Source organism: Motacilla alba, chromosome 2 (genome assembly GCF_015832195.1).
Source record: "Motacilla alba alba isolate MOTALB_02 chromosome 2, Motacilla_alba_V1.0_pri, whole genome shotgun sequence".
Lineage (NCBI taxonomy): Eukaryota > Metazoa > Chordata > Aves > Passeriformes > Motacillidae > Motacilla > Motacilla alba.
Genome location: NC_052017.1, coordinates 81,808,795 through 81,828,210, shown reverse-complemented (window position 1 = coordinate 81,828,210; position 19,416 = coordinate 81,808,795). Strand labels below are relative to the sequence as shown.

Here is a 19,416-nt window from a genome sequence, read left to right as displayed (position 1 = left end):
TCACACTGTTGGATCAGCAAGGTCAACAGGACTGAGGGCAGGAGCAAACAAGGACAGTGTTGTGACACCTGGGCCTCCCAGGCCATCACTGACAGTTTGCTCACTGCGCTTCATCTTCTCTCTGTTCAAAGCAGACTGATGGAGAAGCACTGGCCATCACACACAGGTCAACTCTGCCAGTATCTCCTGACATTGCTCTACGGAGTCCTCAGGGAGCAAGAGGAGATCCACCTCCAGATCCTCCACTGGGAAATGTGTTATGGAACATAATACTGCTCTGTGCACACACTGCTTATTGCTTTACATCCTCCGCACAACTGATATAATCACACTTTGGGCCCTGCATTCACTATTCCTCAATTCAAAGCGTTTCTTGTAATTTTTTTTTTTTTCCTTTCCAGTCTCTGAAGGTAAAGAAGATGATGCGATCAGAGATTTTGGGAATCAGCTGCTCCTTCCTATGCTACACAGAGTTCCAGGAGGACAGACCTGCTTGGTCTGGAGGGGAGGGAGGGGGTATGTATATCTGCTGTACTGAAGAAAGCAAGATTGTCCCATCATTCCCAACACAACAAATACCAAAATGCACGTGCACACACACACGCACACACACACATATATATACATGTTCATGTTATGCACTTACAAGTGTTTTTAACCATGTTTATATATCTATTTTTGTAGAAATTACATATGTGATTATACGTGTTTAGGCAGGTAGATGTAACTATATACGCACACGCACGTATATGCCATCGTCCATGCATGTGTCCTTACACATGACCACAGAGCTGATGTGTCTCTGCGTTAGGTGCGGGCTCTGTCCGTGCGCACACACGTGCGCGGAGCTGCCGCGGTGTCCTTTCCCGGCCGTGCGGGCGCCGACACGCGCGCACACACACACGCGAGTGTGCAACACCTGCCCCCGCACCCGCGGGTCTGTCCCGGCGCCCCTCCCCGCCGTCACCGCCCCCGGCCCGCCCGGCCGGCGGGGCCGCTGCCGCAGCGCGGGGCGGAGCGGAACGGGACGGTCCCCGCGCTGCCCGCCGGCCGCCGCCCCGCCGAGCCCCGCAGCGGCGGTGCCGCCAGGCGCGGGGGGCGCGGCGGGGCTGTGGCGGCGCTGCCCGGGCGGGCGGGCGGCCCCTCTCCCCGAACAAAGGGCCGAGCGCGCCGCGGGCCGGCGCGGGCACAGCGGGGGCTGCGCGGGCGGGCTCCGACCCCCCCGCCCGCCTCGGGGGGAGGCGCCCGGAGCGGCGCGGGGCCCGGCCCGCCGGGAGCCGCCGGGGATTGGCTCGGCCGAGCGCGATCCGAAGGTGCCGGGGAAGCCATCTGCAGCGCAGGCGGTTTCGCCGCCGCTGTGCGGGGGGAGGGAGGGGGCTCTCCCGTGCGGGAGACTGGGGGATTTTTTTTTTTTTTTTCCCTTCCTACCTTTCACCCCCCCACCCTCCTCCTCCTTCCTTTTCACGGGATCATGGCCACGGCGGCGGGGCCGTGATGTCCGCGGGAGCAGCCCCGCTGCGGCAATGCTCCCCGCCGCAGCTCTAGGCAGGGGAGGCGTTTGAGCGGCGGCCGCAGATCCTCCGGCACCGCGGCGGCACCGCCGCCTCTCCGCGCCCCGGACCGGCGGAGAGGCGCTTCGCCGCCCGCCCGCCAACGGCACACCCGCCGAGCCGGGCTTAAAATTGATAATAACCACACTAGAGCCCCACCGGTGCTCAGAGGCAGGAGGGATCGCAGAGCCGCGCACAACATGGCCACTCTGCTGCGGAAAATCGGGCTGATCCGGCTGCACAGCCGGGACACGGAGGACCCCAAGCACCACCACCACCGCAGCAGCAGCCAGCAGGGCTCCTCACTCCGCGGGAGAGGCAACCAGAAGAACAGCAGCAACAAGCCGCAGCCGCAGGGCCCCCCCGGGGGTGGCTGCAGCAGCAGCAGCAGCGAGGGCAGCCCCGGGGGCCACAAGAACAAGAAGGCGCCGGAGCCGGCCAAGCAGCCCCCGCAGCAGCCGCGCTCGGGAGCCGGCCGGGAGAAGCCGCGGGAGCTGGGCAGGGAGCCCGGCGCCGGCAAGGAGGCGGCGCAGCGGCCCGGCCCCGGCTCCGGCCCCGGGTGCGGGTCCGGGCCGACGGCGCTGGTGCCCGCGGGCCGGCAGCAGCACTGCACGCAGGTGCGGACCCGGCGGCTGATGAAGGAGCTGCAGGACATCGCGCGGCTCAGCGACCGCTTCATCTCGGTGGAGCTGGTGGACGAGAGCCTCTTCGACTGGAACGTGAAGCTGCACCAGGTGGACAAGGACTCGGTGCTGTGGCAGGACATGAAGGAGACCAACACGGAGTACATCCTGCTCAACCTCACCTTCCCCGACAACTTCCCCTTCTCGCCGCCCTTCATGAGGGTGCTTAGCCCCCGCCTGGAGAACGGCTACGTCCTGGATGGCGGGGCCATCTGCATGGAGCTGCTCACCCCCCGCGGCTGGTCCAGCGCCTACACCGTGGAGGCCGTCATGAGGCAGTTCGCCGCCAGCCTAGTCAAGGGGCAGGTAGGGCTCCCTGCTCGGGGAGGAGCACACGCATCCATCGCTCGGGGTGCGGGGCTGAGCAGTGTTCGGGTGGGAACCCCAAAGGCGGCCAGCCCGCGGCTGTGCGCCACCAGGCCCGGTCCTCCCCGAGTATCTGGTGTCACCGGTGGGGCGAAGGCAGGGACACACGTGTTTGGTTCCGAGGTCCTTTCTCCGGCAGGTGCGGCAGAGGTGCGGGGTAGCTTGGAGGGACGAGGAGCACATGCATCCATCGTGTCCTCCCGCCCGGCTTTTGTCCCTGTGCCTGGCTCTGCCGCCTGTGGCACTCCAAGATAGCATGCTCGTTACCCTTGATGGGCTCCTCCTTCGCCCCACAGCAAAAGGGGGCTCTCCGGGCTCCGGTGGGGTTGGGGATTGGTGCCTCCTGTCCTTCACCAAGCAGTCGGCCATACTCGCTGGTCCCTTGCGTGCCTTGCTGCCGCTGGCGGAGGGCGCGACGCTGGAGCTGCTGCCCCCAGGTCTTTGTCTGTGCTGTCCCGCATAGCATCCCTCCGGGGACGAGGGGTGACCCCGGCTTTGGGGCTTGGCACACTCCGCTGAGGTGTACCGCGGGGTCATGCCGGGAGTCGCTGCCCGAGCTGCTGGCAAACTTGTACAGGTTTCAAATCGTTCGGCCCGAAAGGAACAACTCATTTGGGCTAGGTGCTGCAGCTGCAGCAGCCAGACGGTTCCTGCCAGCTCTCCTCTTCTAACGAGGTGATCGGTTCTCCCGACAGAGGATCTCGTCTGATGTGAATCGGTGCATTTTATGCTGCTTTTTTTTCCCCCCTTTTTCTCCTGCAGAATATCCGTAGAAGACAAATACTTCATAAGCCGCGTTTAATAAATGGGTGAATATTGCTGGTAGGCAGTAGTTCTTTATGCGTTATATTACCCTTTGTATTATAGTGGGCAGTGCACACTTGGCTGTGACAGGGTGGTTTTCCTGTTCGTGAATGCCCTTGAACCAGGGGGACCTGCACAGTTCCGTGTCTGTCAGTAAATTATACTAAGTAACTTCTAAAATTTCTATCTTGGCAAGGAGATGGGGAAAGAGTAAATAATAACTTACTTTTTGTTTGCTTAAAAATGAGGTTACTCCTGTTGCTTCTGTAGAACTGCTTGCCTGAGCGGAAGTAAAGGTTTATTTCTTCTTAAGACTGAAATGAATTTTGATTTTTCAACAGGCTCTTTTGTAAGTGGCATGTCCTCCCTTTAACCTATTTGTTTTGGGCCTACTGCTGCTTTTTTTAAAATCAGATAATATTTTTCTCTGCACTTCATTTCAAGAGGTCAAGTTTCCTAGGTCACCTTGGGATATAAAAAAACATCTACCAAGAAGAAAAAAAAAGAGTTTTAATTAACACAGAGGCTGAGGTACGTTGAAATTCTGTAGCTGCTCCTCTTACTGCATTATACTGTTTGTTAACCTGTCACTTTTTAGAGAGGTCATAGTTCTTGTTATTTTTTACAAGAATTTAGAAGGACAATGCTAAATTCTCTCATTTTTTAACAATTCAACCTCTTTCTGCGCTGTTGAATGTTAAAGGGGTTCAATGAATATTTACTGGGATCATAAAATGGCTCAGTGAAGAGAAGCACTGTATTGTTTTATTAGTAATAAATTCTCAGCTATATAATCTGACCATTTTCTTCCCTAAACCACTTAAGAGATTTCCAGAAAGTAGTAGCAATTTTTGATTACCAGAGGATGTTTATGTGTGCATCATTAATAAATGCATTTAAAAAGCAAGAGTTTCAATAACATTCTTCCAGAAGTTTGCAAAGTCAGTTATGACAGAAGGAGAACTGGGATTAAAAAAAAAAAAAGGCAGAAATAAACTGCTGACAGTAACTTAGTAGTTAAATTGATATAACATGGCATGTGTCAACCTCTCAGATTGTTCAATCCAAGTGGAAAGGTTATTAGGCAGTACAGTCAATACATTTATTTTCTGGGTTAGAGAGATGTTGCCTGGGATGTGTTTGCTGGGCTGTCACCGTAGATGGGCTCTGTGTCATGGGAGCCACGTTTCTGTAATTGCACTCTCCTTGTTATGTAATCCCCACTCCATTGCATAATAGGGCTCAAAATACGACTGGCGCTCCCCTATCCCTGTTTCATTTTACAGGTGATCCACTTTAGACCACTTAGTTCTTAGAAATAAAAATGGAGCCGACAGAGCATCGAGGGCTGAGGTGCTGCATTCCCCAGTGCTGTGTGGCCAGGTTTGGGTGACTCCTGCCGTGCCGTGGGCAGTCTTGGTGCCTGCAAGGAGCTGTCCCAAACAAATAACCTGGTGACAGCCACAGCTAATTGTGTAATTTCTGTAAGCAGCCTGCAACCTTCAATAGCATGAAATATTCAAGATGCAGTTCATCAGCAAGGCTGGAAGGGTGAGGGCCATTCTCCATCGTGTCAGAATGAACCTGCCTGAGCAAATGGCAGCAGCCATTGCGCTGAGGGCGCGATGGGGCACTGCTGCCACCAGTGAGTCAAAGGGACCTTCCAGAGAAATGTCACTGCTTCCCAGCAGTGATTTAGCATGAAATCACCATGATTACTCCCGCCTGTGACGCATCCAAGAGTGCGCCTGGCTGGCACGGGTGCCGGTGTGAGTGGGCAGGGCTGAGCATTCTGCTGGCACACCTTCCTCCTTGGGGCAGTTCAGGGGACCGAACCAAAGTGGCTCATTTCGTTGGACATTTCTCGTCAGTCCCATTTTGCTGAGCCAGCTGTGGCACTGTCATTCTCTGCTGGTTCTTCGAAGAGAAACAGCACTTCTTCATCTCTTGGTAGAACTAGTAGTAGCTGTGAGCATGTATGATCTTCTGTTTTTTGACAAAGCGTTCCAAAAGCAGATAAAAGTAACATTGAAAATACATTTTCAGACAGTGAAGATTCTTGACAAACTCAAAAGTTTTTTCATGGATTTCACAGACTTTTTCGCAGAGTAGAAGAGAAATTGAGATAAGTCATTCTGACATCTCATGGGATGTCACTCAGGAGTTGTGTCTGTATGGAAACTTAAATGTGTAACAGAGAAATTAAGAGTTAGCACTTTTCTGTTGCTTTTCAGCATTGCACTTGTAAGTGGCAAAACCTGTGTCCCAAGTTCCCAGACCTGAGCATATCTCCCGGGGCTTGGATTTTTAAGCAGGGTGGCTGTTTCTCTAGATTTCACCAAGTAGGAACCATACACCTCAGGTGACCTTGCTTGAGAGATGCCCTGCCTTATGGGATGCACACCCTAGCTTCTCATAATGAATCTAGCATTGTATTTTTAGAATTTTTTTGTCTGTAAAAAAAAAAACCAAAACGTTCCAAATGGAAGAGAGATGACTTTTGTTTGAATATAACAATTCAACAGCCCCAAATTTAACTTTCTTTTTCCTCAGTTTTCAAGGAAAAAATGTTAATTAACAAACAAGTTGGGGTTTGTTTGGTTGGTTGCTTCAGCTATTCAACTGAGAAAATCAATTATTCACACAGCTCTAGTCAGTATCTTGAGGGGAATTCTCAGTACATCAAAGGCCAAAGACTGTTTATCTGTCTGGGATCCAGAATCCTATTTTAAAAAACTTGGTGTTGTCCTTAACTCAACTGTAGCCTTGCTTTTAAAGGGATGACTTTGTACTTGCTTCCTGCACAGTCAGCTGCTCTCTGGCTCCTGTCATCACAGGCAAGAGCTTGGCCCTGCTGAACCAGCGAAACAGTCGCCGTGAGCCGCCGTGGAGCTGGGGTGCCAGCCAGGGAGGTGGGGTGATGCTAATGAAATAATTTAAATACCAGTTGTTTATCGTCCTGGAGGCAACTGTTAGACGTGTCTGTCTAGGCAGAGCTTCCCTTGCCTGTCTCTCTGTGTCTGTCCAGGCCGTGGAGGTGGGCCATGGAGTGTTACTTCTTCTTAGCCCTTTAAAGTGATTTATTGATAATTTCAGAGAGAGGTTTAAAAATTAGTCAGTTGCTCTCCACTTCCAGATAATGGTGTCATTGTCACAATAATATCAATAATGGAAGGAAGGAAAGCAGGAGGAATGGTACCGGGTCACAGCAGGAGGGTCATCATGGCTCTCCTTGAGGGATAGTGCACACAGATGAGACCAATGCCCATGTTTCAGACAGGAGTTGTCTCTCTCCTTTGAAAACATGGTAGATTATGTGGTCCCAAAGGAAAAGGGGTGGACTTTGTCCAAAAGTAAGAGAGGGTTTTGTGTCTTCTAATAGATATGTTGTTTCTCACTGGACAGAATGGTTTGGTGGGTGCTTAAAAGAGGACAAAGCTATATACACCAGTGTCCAAGTAATGCATCAGGGTTTTGGTTTTTTTCCTTTTTTGAGAGCAACAAACAGCTGCACCTGATGCCTTGGGGACTTAAGATGTGAGCTTGCAGTAGTGCTGACCAGTAGATGCCTTGTCCTCTTTTTTGCAAGTCCCTTGTTCTGTCCATGGAGGCTGGGGACCGGACTGCCAGACAAAGGCAGCTGTCAGGTAACTGTCAGCTCTGCAGATTGTCATGAAAAAAGGTCTTCGTTTGAGGGAAGTACTCCCTTGTTCTTCCAGTGAAGAGAAGGAACATAAAAAAATTTCCAGGATTCTTGCAGAGAATGAAAAAAACCACAGAAAATTTGACAGGACATATTACAATAGGAAGAGAGTACCCCTAATTCTGAGTATTGTTGCTGTTGTGGGCTTTTATATAATAATTTAAATAAGAATCAAAAGACAGTTTATAGTTAAGCTTTAACTTTGTGTCAGAAAAGTTCCTGAATTGAAATAAAATATGTTGATGTCTCTGATCCCTCACATTGCAACATTAGAAATACCTCAGTGGAGCCCTGTTTGTTTGCTTCAAATGCTGTCTGCCTCATATAACTATTGAATGGATTTATCTTTCCATTTTAAAGATTCAAATTTCTCAGCTGAGTTTTACCAGATTGAAACAGCAGAAATGGGCTTGTTTTATGACAAACAGCTACAGAAGGTAGCTGTTAATCATAGTCTAAATTACTCCCTCTTCATCCTTTCAAACAAAAGTGTGAGCGAGCAGATAGCAGATGGGACTTGCACAGTGTCCAGGAGGTCAGCAGACTCCAGGTCTTTCAAATATGTATAGCAGAAATTAATTGCAGATCCATGGGTTTTCATACTCCAGATGCTGGGTTTGAGGAGTGTAGCCATGAATAAATCAGCTAATCTCAAAGGCTGCAGAAATGTGCAGAGAGCACAGTGGTCTCTGAATTATTTGGAGCCATTGTACCCTATTAGGCCCTTAAAAAATTGAATTGTTTTACTTTTTGCTTTTGATTAGTTGCCTGAGCAAGTGATTATGGTTATCCTCAAGAGGGGAAATGTTGCTTTAGGTCCACGGGTGAAAAACATCGACTCCTATACGAGGATGACAGAGGAGACCCAGACTGTGTTAGGGGACTTGTTTCCCATAAAAAAGTATAAATGCTGGGCCAAAGAGATAACAGAATATTGTTTGTCTACAGTGAAAAACCAGATCTGTTGGCCTTCTAAGATGTCTCCTTCATTTCATTTGAGAAACGTAGGATTGGAAGCTGAAGTTTAAGTAGGAGCATATGTATTGAGATGCTGGGCCTGATAAACGGGCTGGAAAAAATAATTGTTCATATGTACTCTGATATATTGGTGTTCTGACCATCCACTATTATTATGCAAATATATTCTGCTGAGAGGAATGAAGACACAGGGATTCCAGCTCATTGAAATAGGAGGTTGGTTTAATTCTTTTAAAAAGCAGAGGGAACATAAGCTCCATTTTTCTCCTTCAAAGCATAAAAATGAAAATTTTAAAATACTTTCAACTATCCTTATTACTGTTAAAATAGTTATCAAATAAAGGAAATCCCTAAATTAAGCCAAATTACTAATTTTAAAACACGCTTTTATTCTTCTTGGCAATACTTAGCTGATCTCCTAAATAAAAATTTGAAAGAATTGTGGCTTTGGATTTTGAGAGAAAATTGAATTTGCTGAAAAGAGCAAGAGTCTTCTTCCCTGAATTATATAACAAGTGCTCATTTTCTTCAGTGTGAGTGTTCAGGCAGAGAGAACCATGGAGCATTGGGGTGCTTTGTCAGATACTTCATTGAAAATTGTATTTTTTCAAATACAGAAAGCCTAGTCACGAAGGGTGATGTCCTGAAGGACTAACCTAAATAACCCACTTTCTATTGTGAGGAAGATTTACTCTTCCTTTTACAGGCTAGCCTCGAAAATATGCAGCTTTCCTACCATCCACACAATGCCCAGGGATTTCCATGCATGACTGGATACTTCCAGATTGAAGATTTGTAACTCCACAGCAGTTCATCTCCTCATATCCTAGGAGTCTGATTGCCAGGCATGATCTGTGCCATGTCCCCCTGTGGGCATCTGCTCTCACAAAGTGGGACGGTGGTTAAGTAACATAACATTTACTGCGTTTCTTTTTCCCATCTCAGCTCCTTTGGGCTGGTGAGAGAGTCAGTGAAGGGCTCTTCTTTTCCTTGACGCATTCAGTCCTTCACATGCAGTTTCCAGTTTTCCCCTGTAAATGCCTAAAAAGGTAATGCTGACATTAAGTGCAAAGGGAGATGGGCGGTGGGAGGATTGCTGGGTGCAATTCCTCTGCAGTTAAACAGGGAGAACCTCAGATGCTGTGGTAGTTATGCTGGCTGAATGGCTCAAAATGTGTCTTAATTGTAAGGAGCACAGGATCCAGTTTTTGCACTTGTAAATGAAATAGCAGGTTTCTCTTGGATATCACTGTATTTTTTGAAAGTGCGGGGTCTGGTCTGTGTTGTACTCCACAAGTCATTTCTGAAGGCTGCTGAGCATTACGCAGTGTTGGCCTTTAACTCCATCTGGAAACAGCAGTAACTGAGTAGATCCTGAAAGTCTCAGGACAAGCTTTACAGGAAGGATGTGATACTGTTACCTAATGTGGCTCACAGTGAAATGAGCTCTGCACTGGGAACAGAAAGTACCTGAGCTAGGGAGAAGTGTAGGTGTGTTTTGATGAAAGTGAAATTGTAGTCCTTTCCAGTGTGCACAGAACAGGTAAGTGGGCGCCATACTTCAGTTGTTCAGGTGATTCCTCTTCTGAAGCAGGATCAAGGTGCCAGTCTAATTTGCCCTATTCCCATTAAAAGTCACGCTGAGGAAGGATACATCAGGCATGTCCGTCCTCAGCCCCATGTGGCAGATGCGTGCCTGCCTCGTGCACGTGCAGAGTCTGTCCTTGGAAAATGTCTTTTTATCTGCTTCACGATCTTGTGAGTTTGCTTTGTTAAAATCAATGATCCTCATTGATTTAATCCTTTGCTGCACAGGCTCTCCAAAACCCATGGAACTTCCGCAGTGACTCCTTGATAGAGTTACAAGTCAGCTATAATCCCAAACCTGCATTCAAAGATGAGTGAAAATAAACCCGAGGAAGGAAGACATAAGCCTGTGTTATGAAATGGCCCGGAGCTCAGATGCTTGTCATAGTCAGGCTTTATGAGCTGTGGAATGACTTGGTATTTCTCCTGTTTCTAGGCTTGTGCTACAAATGGTAACAAGCCCCCAGCTGCAGTAGGAAGGACTTGTTTCCGTAATACATGTCCACGAAAAAACCAAAGCATCATGAAACAGAAGAAATTGATATTATTAGTTTTTCAAATTTTCTGTTAATTTCTACAAATAATAAATTTTCTGTGAATCTGATAATATTATTTCCATTAAAATATACCTGGCATTGAAGTGTTCTATAATTATTTGTGGGAGGAGGTTGGAACAGTTAGCCTGAGAAAAGGTGATCTGAGTTTAGCTTCCAGGTTTTGCCACTGACTTCAGGTGCAGTCATATAACTTCACTATATTCCTCTTTCCCACACGTAAAGTACAGACAAATTTATAAATGACCCAAAGGTCATTTGAGGATATGTGCTTGAAGCGCTCAGAGGGCTCTCTGAGTAGATGTCCATGTGCATCAGTATGATACATACTGCAGTCAAGAGATTGGCACATCCATATAAATAGCAGTAGAAAAGCACATCCACTTGTGACTCTGATCTTACTAAATTTGGGTTTAACTTGATTAGATGTTCCCAGAGGCAACCTGTTTTTTACTACTGTTTTGTTCTTGTTTCTTTTTTGTTTTAGCATTGTAAAACTTAGGGGGATTTGAAGATAGGCATTGTTGTGGTGCCTTTGTCTTTACAGCCTGTCTCAAAGGATGGTTGGGTTGGCTTTGCTTTGGTTGGGTTCACACCCATGACTATGTTTGACTTGGGTAGCTTCAGGTTCCTGATGTGGAGGACCTGTGGGCTTATGCAGAGTTGCTGTCATGTTCCAAGCCTTCTCACCTGGACTGGCCCTCAGGAACTCTGCCAGTGCCTGATTCCACATATAGATAGTCCAGGGAGCTCAGCAAAAGACTGAGAATACATAGCAGAGAAAACATCCCTCTGTCACCTAGACTAGCAAGGTGGCAGGGAACAGGGACTCTTGGAAGAAGCCCACCATGTTGTCATACCTTCAGCCATGGAGATGCTTGAGTCACCAATGATGTAGCCAGCCACTCAAATTTTCTTATTCTTTTGCCAGCACAGAGTTTGACCCATCCATAAAATGCAGGGAGGGAGTTTCTTAACCCTCATCTGTGCTGAGATCATGCTGCCAGCTCAGTGCTGACTTAGGGAGAGGCGAGGGAGAGCAGCACAGTGCTCTGTAGCTGTCAGACAGAGATTGGGGCTGTAAGCGTTTGTATCGATTAAGAGCTACTGGCACCAGGCTACTGGCACAGACAAATGAGTATGAATAATTACTCAGCTGCAACTCAGATTTCTTTTTCCTGGACAAAGAACAGTTATGCTCCCAGAAGGCACAATTTATAGGATGCTTTAAAGCCAGAACTTGCTATGTTTTCTCTTCTCTTATGGATTATTCTTAAAAAGGAGACCGAAAAAGACATGGAAGTACTGCTTTGGAAATTACACATTTGCAGGAAAACCTCCTTGTTTTAATTCACTTATGCTGCAGCATTATGAGTATTTGTCTGTATCACTTTCTATACCCCTTTTTTAGCTATAGCTAATAATCATATACAGTGCAATATAAATTGTGTGCAGTTTTCGAGACATGATTAACTGTGCCTCATCAGTACATGAAGGAAAAAAATTATAAACCATATAATTGGGGGGAGAGACTGTGTATACTGCGCTCTAACAGTGATGTTGTGACACATTGCAATCACTGCACTGAGAGCATGACAGTGCTCACTTCAGCATCACTCTGCTTTTGAATGTGTCTCTAAAGCCAGTGGAAATATTTTCCTCTGAAAGCTTGTTTAAATATTCTAGGATATGGCTGTTTCAGGCTTGAGCGCTGAGTGCCTCTGTTCCTTATCAGAAAATGTTTGAGCATGTTTGCATAGAATAGTTGAGCCCCAAAGCAATTAGTCACTGGCACATTATGGAACATTTTTTATACTGGAAACTCATAGCATGCTTCAGTTTTAGGAAATCCATGGATTTTCTGTCATACATGGAGAAACCTGGCACAACAGACTTGGAAAATGGGCATATCATCGTGGATCATCTTCCTGCCCATGGAGGGATCGCCATAGATGCCGTGTCTGGCATAGTGACTCTCTGCAGTCTTTTGTGTGCTTCTCTCTCTCTGCTTGTTTTCCATCTCTTGACATTTACCTAGGGTTGGGTCAGCAGAACCTGCTGTAGAGATCTGTTAAGAGATGGGGGCAGAAAAGGAAACTGCAGCCATCTCTGTGTCCTTGTGCTGGCTTACATGATGGGCCAAGGTTAGCCCCACGTGCAGAAGGCTTCTGCAATTTGCCCTTGGGAGACCAACCTGGAGTTATTTGCATTGCCAGGACTAATGAAAGTACACAGGGCTGAGGAGATTGTGTTAGCTGTGCACTACTGGAAATGTACACAGCTTTTTGTTAGCTGGTCCAGGTAAAACACCTGGATGTGACTGAAAGTTTGCTGTGACACCTCAGAGATCCACAGCACAGGAGCTTACATTGTTTCCACAATAACATCAGCCCTGTAAGGGCTCATGGCTGTGTACACTAAATCTCTGAAAATTTGGAACCTAAAAAAGCAGGGAGTAGCATCAGAAGTGGATTGAGCACAACCTTGAAGGGTTCAGGACCTGGCTGTGCAGTGCCACAGCTGGCCTGTGTGGGCAGTTCATCTCCAGGTGTCTAAGCTGGACTTGGAGACCATCACAGGTCCCTTTCAGCCAGTACTTTTGGTGATTGTATGATCCTGTGGAAGGCTGACCTCTGTTACATAGTCCTGTCCTTCTAGGGAGTGCAAACAGGACACACATGGAAGCACACCCGGTACTGTCCTAAAATAATTTGGTTTGGATCTAGGAGCTACTATCATTTATTTGACAAGAGAGGGAGCTCTGTTTGTCCAGAGAAATCCTCTTGAGGCTGTCCTGGCTCTGGAAGGACCAGAAGAAATGGCAAGACTGCTTTTCATGACACCATAGGCCAGCCATGGGTAAATATATGGTCATAGTGGGCTCAAGAGTTTCAGGCTTTATATTTGGTTTCTGTACAGGACATAACTCTGTCTTTGGACTACTTTGTGGTCTGGTCATGCTGGGGAAGAATTGGCATGGCACATTGCTGACAGTGGTACTGACAGATTTTAAAGAGCTAATAGTTGTTGAGTTGTATATTTTTGAGGATATGCTTCAGTGTCACAGAGCAGTATGAAGGGGAGATGTGTTTACAGAGTCTACTGTGGCATCACTTGGAAGTAGAGAAGCTGCCAGATTTGCCCACAGAGGTCCACAGATGTGAATGTGTCATATTTTAACCTCAGCTGCCAACCAAATACTACACAGTCACTCCCTCACCTCATCCCCTAGCTGGGGAGGAGAATAAGAAAAAAAGGGTTAAAACTTGTGGGTTGAGATAAGGAGTTTGATAATTGAAACTAAGTAAAAGACAATACTACTAATAATAACAAAAACCCCAATTGTAATTAAAGATAAAGAGACAAAAAAACCACAAGAAAACCAAGTGATGCACAATACCATTACTCGCCACCCACTGACGGATGTCCAGCCCCATCCCCAAGCAGTGATTGGCCCCTCCCTGCCAACTCTCCCCAGTTAATATACTGGGCATGATGTTTGATGATGTGGAACATCCCTTTGGCCAGTTCAGCTCGCTGTCCTGGCCATATTCCCTCTTGGCTTCTAGTGCGCCTGCTCACTGGTAGAGCACAAGGCACTGTGAAAAATCCTTGGCTTAGTGTGAGCATTGCTCAGCATCAACTAAAACATTAGCATGTTATCAACATCATTCTCATGCTGAATTCAAGCCACCATTTCTACTAGAAAGAAAATGAACTGTATTACAACTGAAACCAGGACAGGGGTCAAATCATACATGAGATTCACCTTGGGTCTTTTGCTGAGCATGGCAGGAGGGAGTGGTTGGTCCCTCGGTACAGCCGGGGTCCTGAGAAGGCTACCCACAGCAGATCGTGTTCCAGGTCTTTGTGCCCACCATGATCAGGGTTATAGACTGGATGCTTATCAGCTGTTTGTGCAGGCTCATTAGTTTGGGCAAAGCCTGGATGAGTGGCACGCGATTGCTCGCTGTGCCACGCAGACTGGCTGCAGCAGGAGCACGAGCGAGGGAGGAGGCTGAGCGCAGCGCATATCCCCCTGAGCTTCAGCACGGCTGCATAAAAACCAGTTGGGTGCTGTGGCATTGCTTTCACCTTTCATATGTTTCTAGCTTGTTAAAATTATATCTTGATAAGTGCATGAAGTCACAGCAGATGGCAAAATCTGAAACATTCTCTCCAACTCTTTAATTAGGTTTTCAGTTATCCCTTTATGAAAGGCGCTCTGCGAGTGTCTGAAAGTATTGCAAGTATTTAAATAAGCTCCTGGTGCGACTTCTCAGAGCTGAAGTCGACAGTGATATCTTTATGAAAGACTTTCTTGAGTTTTTGCTGTTGTTTTTAACCTCCTGTGGAATGTTTTGATCTTGTTCAGATACCAGTTTGATATCTTTCCTTGATGTGGTGCTGGACACATCAAAACGTCGGCCATGCAATTGATCTGTATTCCTTACCCTGGCAGTAGTGACACATGTGGTTTGGGCATTGGTCAAAATGCAGTTGTGCCTGACAGAGCTGTGGACAGCACATATTTACATACTGTATTTACCATCACTGTCATGTTTACAGAATGCAGCAGCTCACAGGCTCCTGCTCAGAGTTAAAATGACTGCATGTTTAAATAGCGGGCTGAAAATAAACTGTAGTCAGGGCTGGTAGCAGTGCCTGGTAAAACATTTGACACTTTCTTCTGTAATTGCATCCAAAATGACATTTTTTACTTAAATTTGGGAAGAATTTCTTGGGAATGGCAAAAAACTAAAAAATCAGTTAGGCAGTAGATACCACCCAAGTATAGGCTTGAAAACATCTGAAGTTGGTCAGCTGAAATTCCAGCCTTCTTTCTTTTTACCCCAGGTTTACTTGAGGCACCAAATAGGGAAACCTTCAGCCTAGGAGGTTAAATTTTATCCAAATTATAAACAGCTGACAGGATATTGGTTAATAAGAGACAGTGCCGACCATGCCACCCATAGTTCCTGTATAAGCATAGAAATACATGGACTGCAGCAGGGTAGAATTAGCTGGCCTTTGATGGGGCAGTTCACATACAACCTGTATATGGTACCAGAGTGGAAGTGGATTTAATAATCTGTTGCATTAACAACAGAAAGGTTTCAGAATAAACTCATGAAATGGTGCTCCTTTCATCTGATGTGGCTCCAGTAACATTTTACATGATGTGATGATCTTTACCACATCATTACGACACCAGAGAATTCTTACGTTCCTGCTTTGAAAGCTGTACATAGTCGACACCAAACATGAGCTGTTCACAATGCAAAGGTCCTATTTCTAGGTACAGCTTAGTATTAACACTTTGTAAAAGCTGGGCAAGATGTGAATCATACATAGGTGCCATTCAGAAAGGTATCAAAGCCTTAAAGGATAAAAAATAATGTGCAAAACACAGGAGATGACAAATGGATCTAATCCAGATATTAAGCAGCAGAGTAAGTTTATATTTACTTTCAAAAGTATTTAATCAGTGAGATTTTGAGGACAGCATTTTCTGTGCTGATTTAATCTTCTGTTGCATTTTGTTTTTTCTATTCCTATGTTTCTCTGGGTGTGCTTCTAACAAAACCTCAGATTAGGAAGAAATTACACAATGTTTTGTAACAACAAAAGTACTCCTGCAGAATAATTATGATTGATAATTATATATTATATAATTATGTATTATAATTATTGAGTAAGATTTTAAAAATATGTTACCCGGCTTTATTTAATTATTCCATCTGTCACAACTAGAAATGAGCATTTTCTTAGAAAATTTATGATCAGGACTCAATTGAGAACCATTCAGATCATCCTTATTTGGGACATTTTAATTGCCTAATTTGTGTGGAGATGTAGAAGGTGTCTTGCTGTTTGGTCTGTCAAGGGGGTTTAAAGAGGAAATAGATTTCAATTTTGTAAATGGCAGCTAGGGAGAAAGGTGAGGAAAAGCATCAACAGGTAAAACAGCTGTTTTGGGGAAAAACAAAAGGGGTTTAAATTGACTGTGAGTAAATCGAGGTGGGAATTGGAGGGTGTTCGTAATCTTTAGTTAAGGTGTGCCCTGACAGACTGCTTAAACTGCACCGAAAAATTATTGGTTAAAACGGGAGTAGGAAACAGCTTTTTCTTTCATGTGTCCGTAGTTTTGCTGTAACAGGAGCAGTACTGAACACAAAAGAGCGTCTGCAATATTGTGACAGCTTTCTACAAAGAAATTGTTTGTCCACACTGCAGACTAATCTTACTCATTTTAGTCTGTAAAAGTAAATTCGATACTCTGAGGACAGATTTTGTTTTCTTTTTTCCCATTTCCTCCCTTTTCTTCCCTCGATATACCTGACTATTTTCTCAGTATTTGTTGCATGCTATTGCAAATGCCAGTTTTTGGTTTAAATTCCAAATTGACAGTAAAATCAGGGAAGGAAAAGATGGTTTTTGAGCTAAAGAACAGAAAAAAATGAGAACATACTAAGTTGAACATAAAAAATTATAACATACTAACTTAGTTCTTAGTAATTGTAACACTGTAATATGGTATCCACTCATCAAATACAATTTATTGTTAAAAAGGCTTTCAGTGCAATCTATCAAACAATTACTAAAATTACTAGACTAGTGACTTTAATAAACGTCTATTTTGTAACAAATCCAGTAGGCATAAATACTTTAAAGGTATTTATTTTATTTTAATTATTTTGTTTAAAGGTATCCGTTGTTGTAGAGTGGTATTAATCTGCAGCTGTAATTCTTTCTTTTATCTCTGTTGGTTGGTAATTGACACAGACCAGTGTGAAAAGTAAGGTAAGATATTGATAACTCAGTAAAAGTCTCTACTGCCAAATAAGGATTTGAATTTTCACACAGCTGTACAGTTAGAGGTAATGTAATAATAGCCAGGTAATAAAAATACGGTATATGCAAATGGGTATATTTTCATTCATTATCAAACTTGGCATGAAGGAGTAATAAACGAATTAGAACTTTCGATTTAAGATGGAAGCAAGTTGGTTTAAGGCACTCCTCTTAGAAAGGGCAGAGCTGTTCGTTTCTCACGGGAAGGTGGCAGGAAGAGGGATGGAGTGTGTCCCGCGGGATGGAGGTCATCGTTGGTGTCCCTGCGGGGGTGAGGCACGGGCAGCCCTGAGCGCAGCCCTGCCCGGGCAGTCGCTGTCTGCCAGGGCTGCCCCGGCGGGGCAGGAGGGGTGGCCATGAGGGGCCTCAGGCCAAGCACGGAATGCCGGGGCTGTCCGGGAGCAGCCGAGAGGGAGGCGAGCCCGAGGCGCGGCCGCGGCAGCAGCCACGGGTTGCTGCAAGCGGGGCAGCGTGCCAGCACAGGGGCTCGCCGGGAAAAACAGCCCCGCAGATGCCTTCTTTTTTTTTTTTCTTTTCTTTTCTCTTTTCCCCTTCTTTTTACCCGTTCACTGAATATAATTTAAAATCATCTCTGATAATGCATTTGTCTGCTCAGGTTTGGGAACCATGCTTGCTGAAACCCGTAAGTGAATGCCTCTCATCCTGATGAGTTGAAAAGTTAAGCTGTGGTTTCCAGATGCGTGTTCACATCTTTAATGAAGGTTTTCTTTCTGTGTTTGGCGCAGGGCCGTATCTGCAGAAAAGCTGGCAAATCAAAAAAGTCATTCAGTCGAAAGGAAGCTGAAGCAACATTTAAGAGTTTGGTGAAGACCCATGAAAAATATGGGTGGGTCACCCCGCCCGTCTCTGATGGCTGATGTTAGCAACCTGCACTTGACAAAAATGCTGAACAAAAGTACTGTGACATCTCCTCAGTGCTGTACACCGCCCATCCTTTTCTACTTCAGCTTCAGTTACATACCATGAATGTCAAGGAGACATCTAAGTTATTTATGAACAGATGTGTTTACAGAGGGAGAGAAAAAAAATGCTGTGTAGGATTATATTTCAAGACTGGAGAATGGTCATCTATGAAGTCACTTGAGCGGATGCTGAGATTGCGTCATTTGCCCCCATACAGCCCACATTGTCTTCAGCTTCTTTCCATGACAGCAGCACCAAACAGCAGTACTGGAAAGTCTATCCATTACTGCTCAGTTCATTTAAATGTAAATGAAACCGTTAATATTTAATAGGGAAGCAGTGCATTGCAGGTACATGTTTGCTGTGCTGTTTATCTTTGTCTCCTAGCAGGTCAACATAACTTGAAGATTTGTCTTTATGTGGAACTGTGGTCTGCTGTGACTAAATTTAGACCTCATTTGTGCTCTATATATGACCTTTAATTCATAAATGAAACCAGAATTAAAACGCTGAAAGGTCCTAGTGTTGAAAAATTATTAAGTGGAATCACCCAACCGGTTACAATGTGCTTTCTGTGCTGATATTGTGATGTGCTGTTCAGAAATAAACCAGTGCAGTTAGCTGAAGGTTAGGTGGTTTTTTAAAACACGTCCACACCAGGGCTCAGAGGGGTTGGTTGGTGGTAGCAGAAAAATTATTACCCTGGCAGTACCTTCTGCAGTAAGCATGTGGCCAGTCAGTTCTTCAAAACAGCAAAACAAACAAGTGGAAATGGACAAAGCAACCTTAAAATTTTATCTGTTTAATTTTGAAATTATATGCCAGTAACAGAGTAAAAATTTTCAAGTCAAATGGAACATGGTTTGTAAGATGATTTGCATGACTGGAATTTTTCTTTTTTATTTTTACTCAATAGACATTGTATGTACTTAGAGCCCAGTATCTGAGAAAACCCACTGATGTATATAAATGTCCTATTATTTAATCATTAAAATTTAAGTTTTCTGGTAAACAAATTGAAAAAAACAACTTTCTAAGGGACTCCATAAAAGCTGAAGGTAATGTTAAGAATGGTATAGAAAAGCATTAAAAAATGTGAATTCCGAATGGAAAATCGTATTGGACACGTGCTGAATAAAATCACCAGTATCGTTTCTGTTGCCTCAGGAATTCAATCATTTTGGCCAGCTTTTGTATTCAAAGTAATGGGTTTTCTGTTGTGAGATTCTAAGCACCATGTAGATGTATCTGTTGTGGTGGTATTTTAATTGAAAGTAGGACAGTATCGATTGTAAGACTGATTTGGAGGGGGAAAGCAGTGTGTGTTTGGAAGCACTTTCCATTATACGGCTAACACAAGAACAAATCGAAATGGCTGACCAGTTTCTGTTTGTATTACAGCAACATTGGAG

The 19,416-nt window shown here is 45.3% G+C and overlaps 1 protein-coding gene across 1 annotated transcript; it reads left to right on the top strand.

Annotated features, from left to right (window-relative positions):
* The first annotated feature begins 1,008 nt into the window (after window positions 1–1,008).
* Window positions 1,009–19,160, top strand: UBE2QL1 (ubiquitin conjugating enzyme E2 Q family like 1). Its single transcript, XM_038128527.1, has 2 exons — window positions 1,009–2,539; window positions 17,827–19,160. Exons 1-2 carry the CDS (start codon window positions 1,751–1,753, stop codon window positions 17,956–17,958), a joined length of 921 nt encoding a protein of 306 aa, XP_037984455.1. The 5' UTR covers window positions 1,009–1,750; the 3' UTR covers window positions 17,959–19,160.
* Window positions 19,161–19,416: the final 256 nt, after the last annotated feature.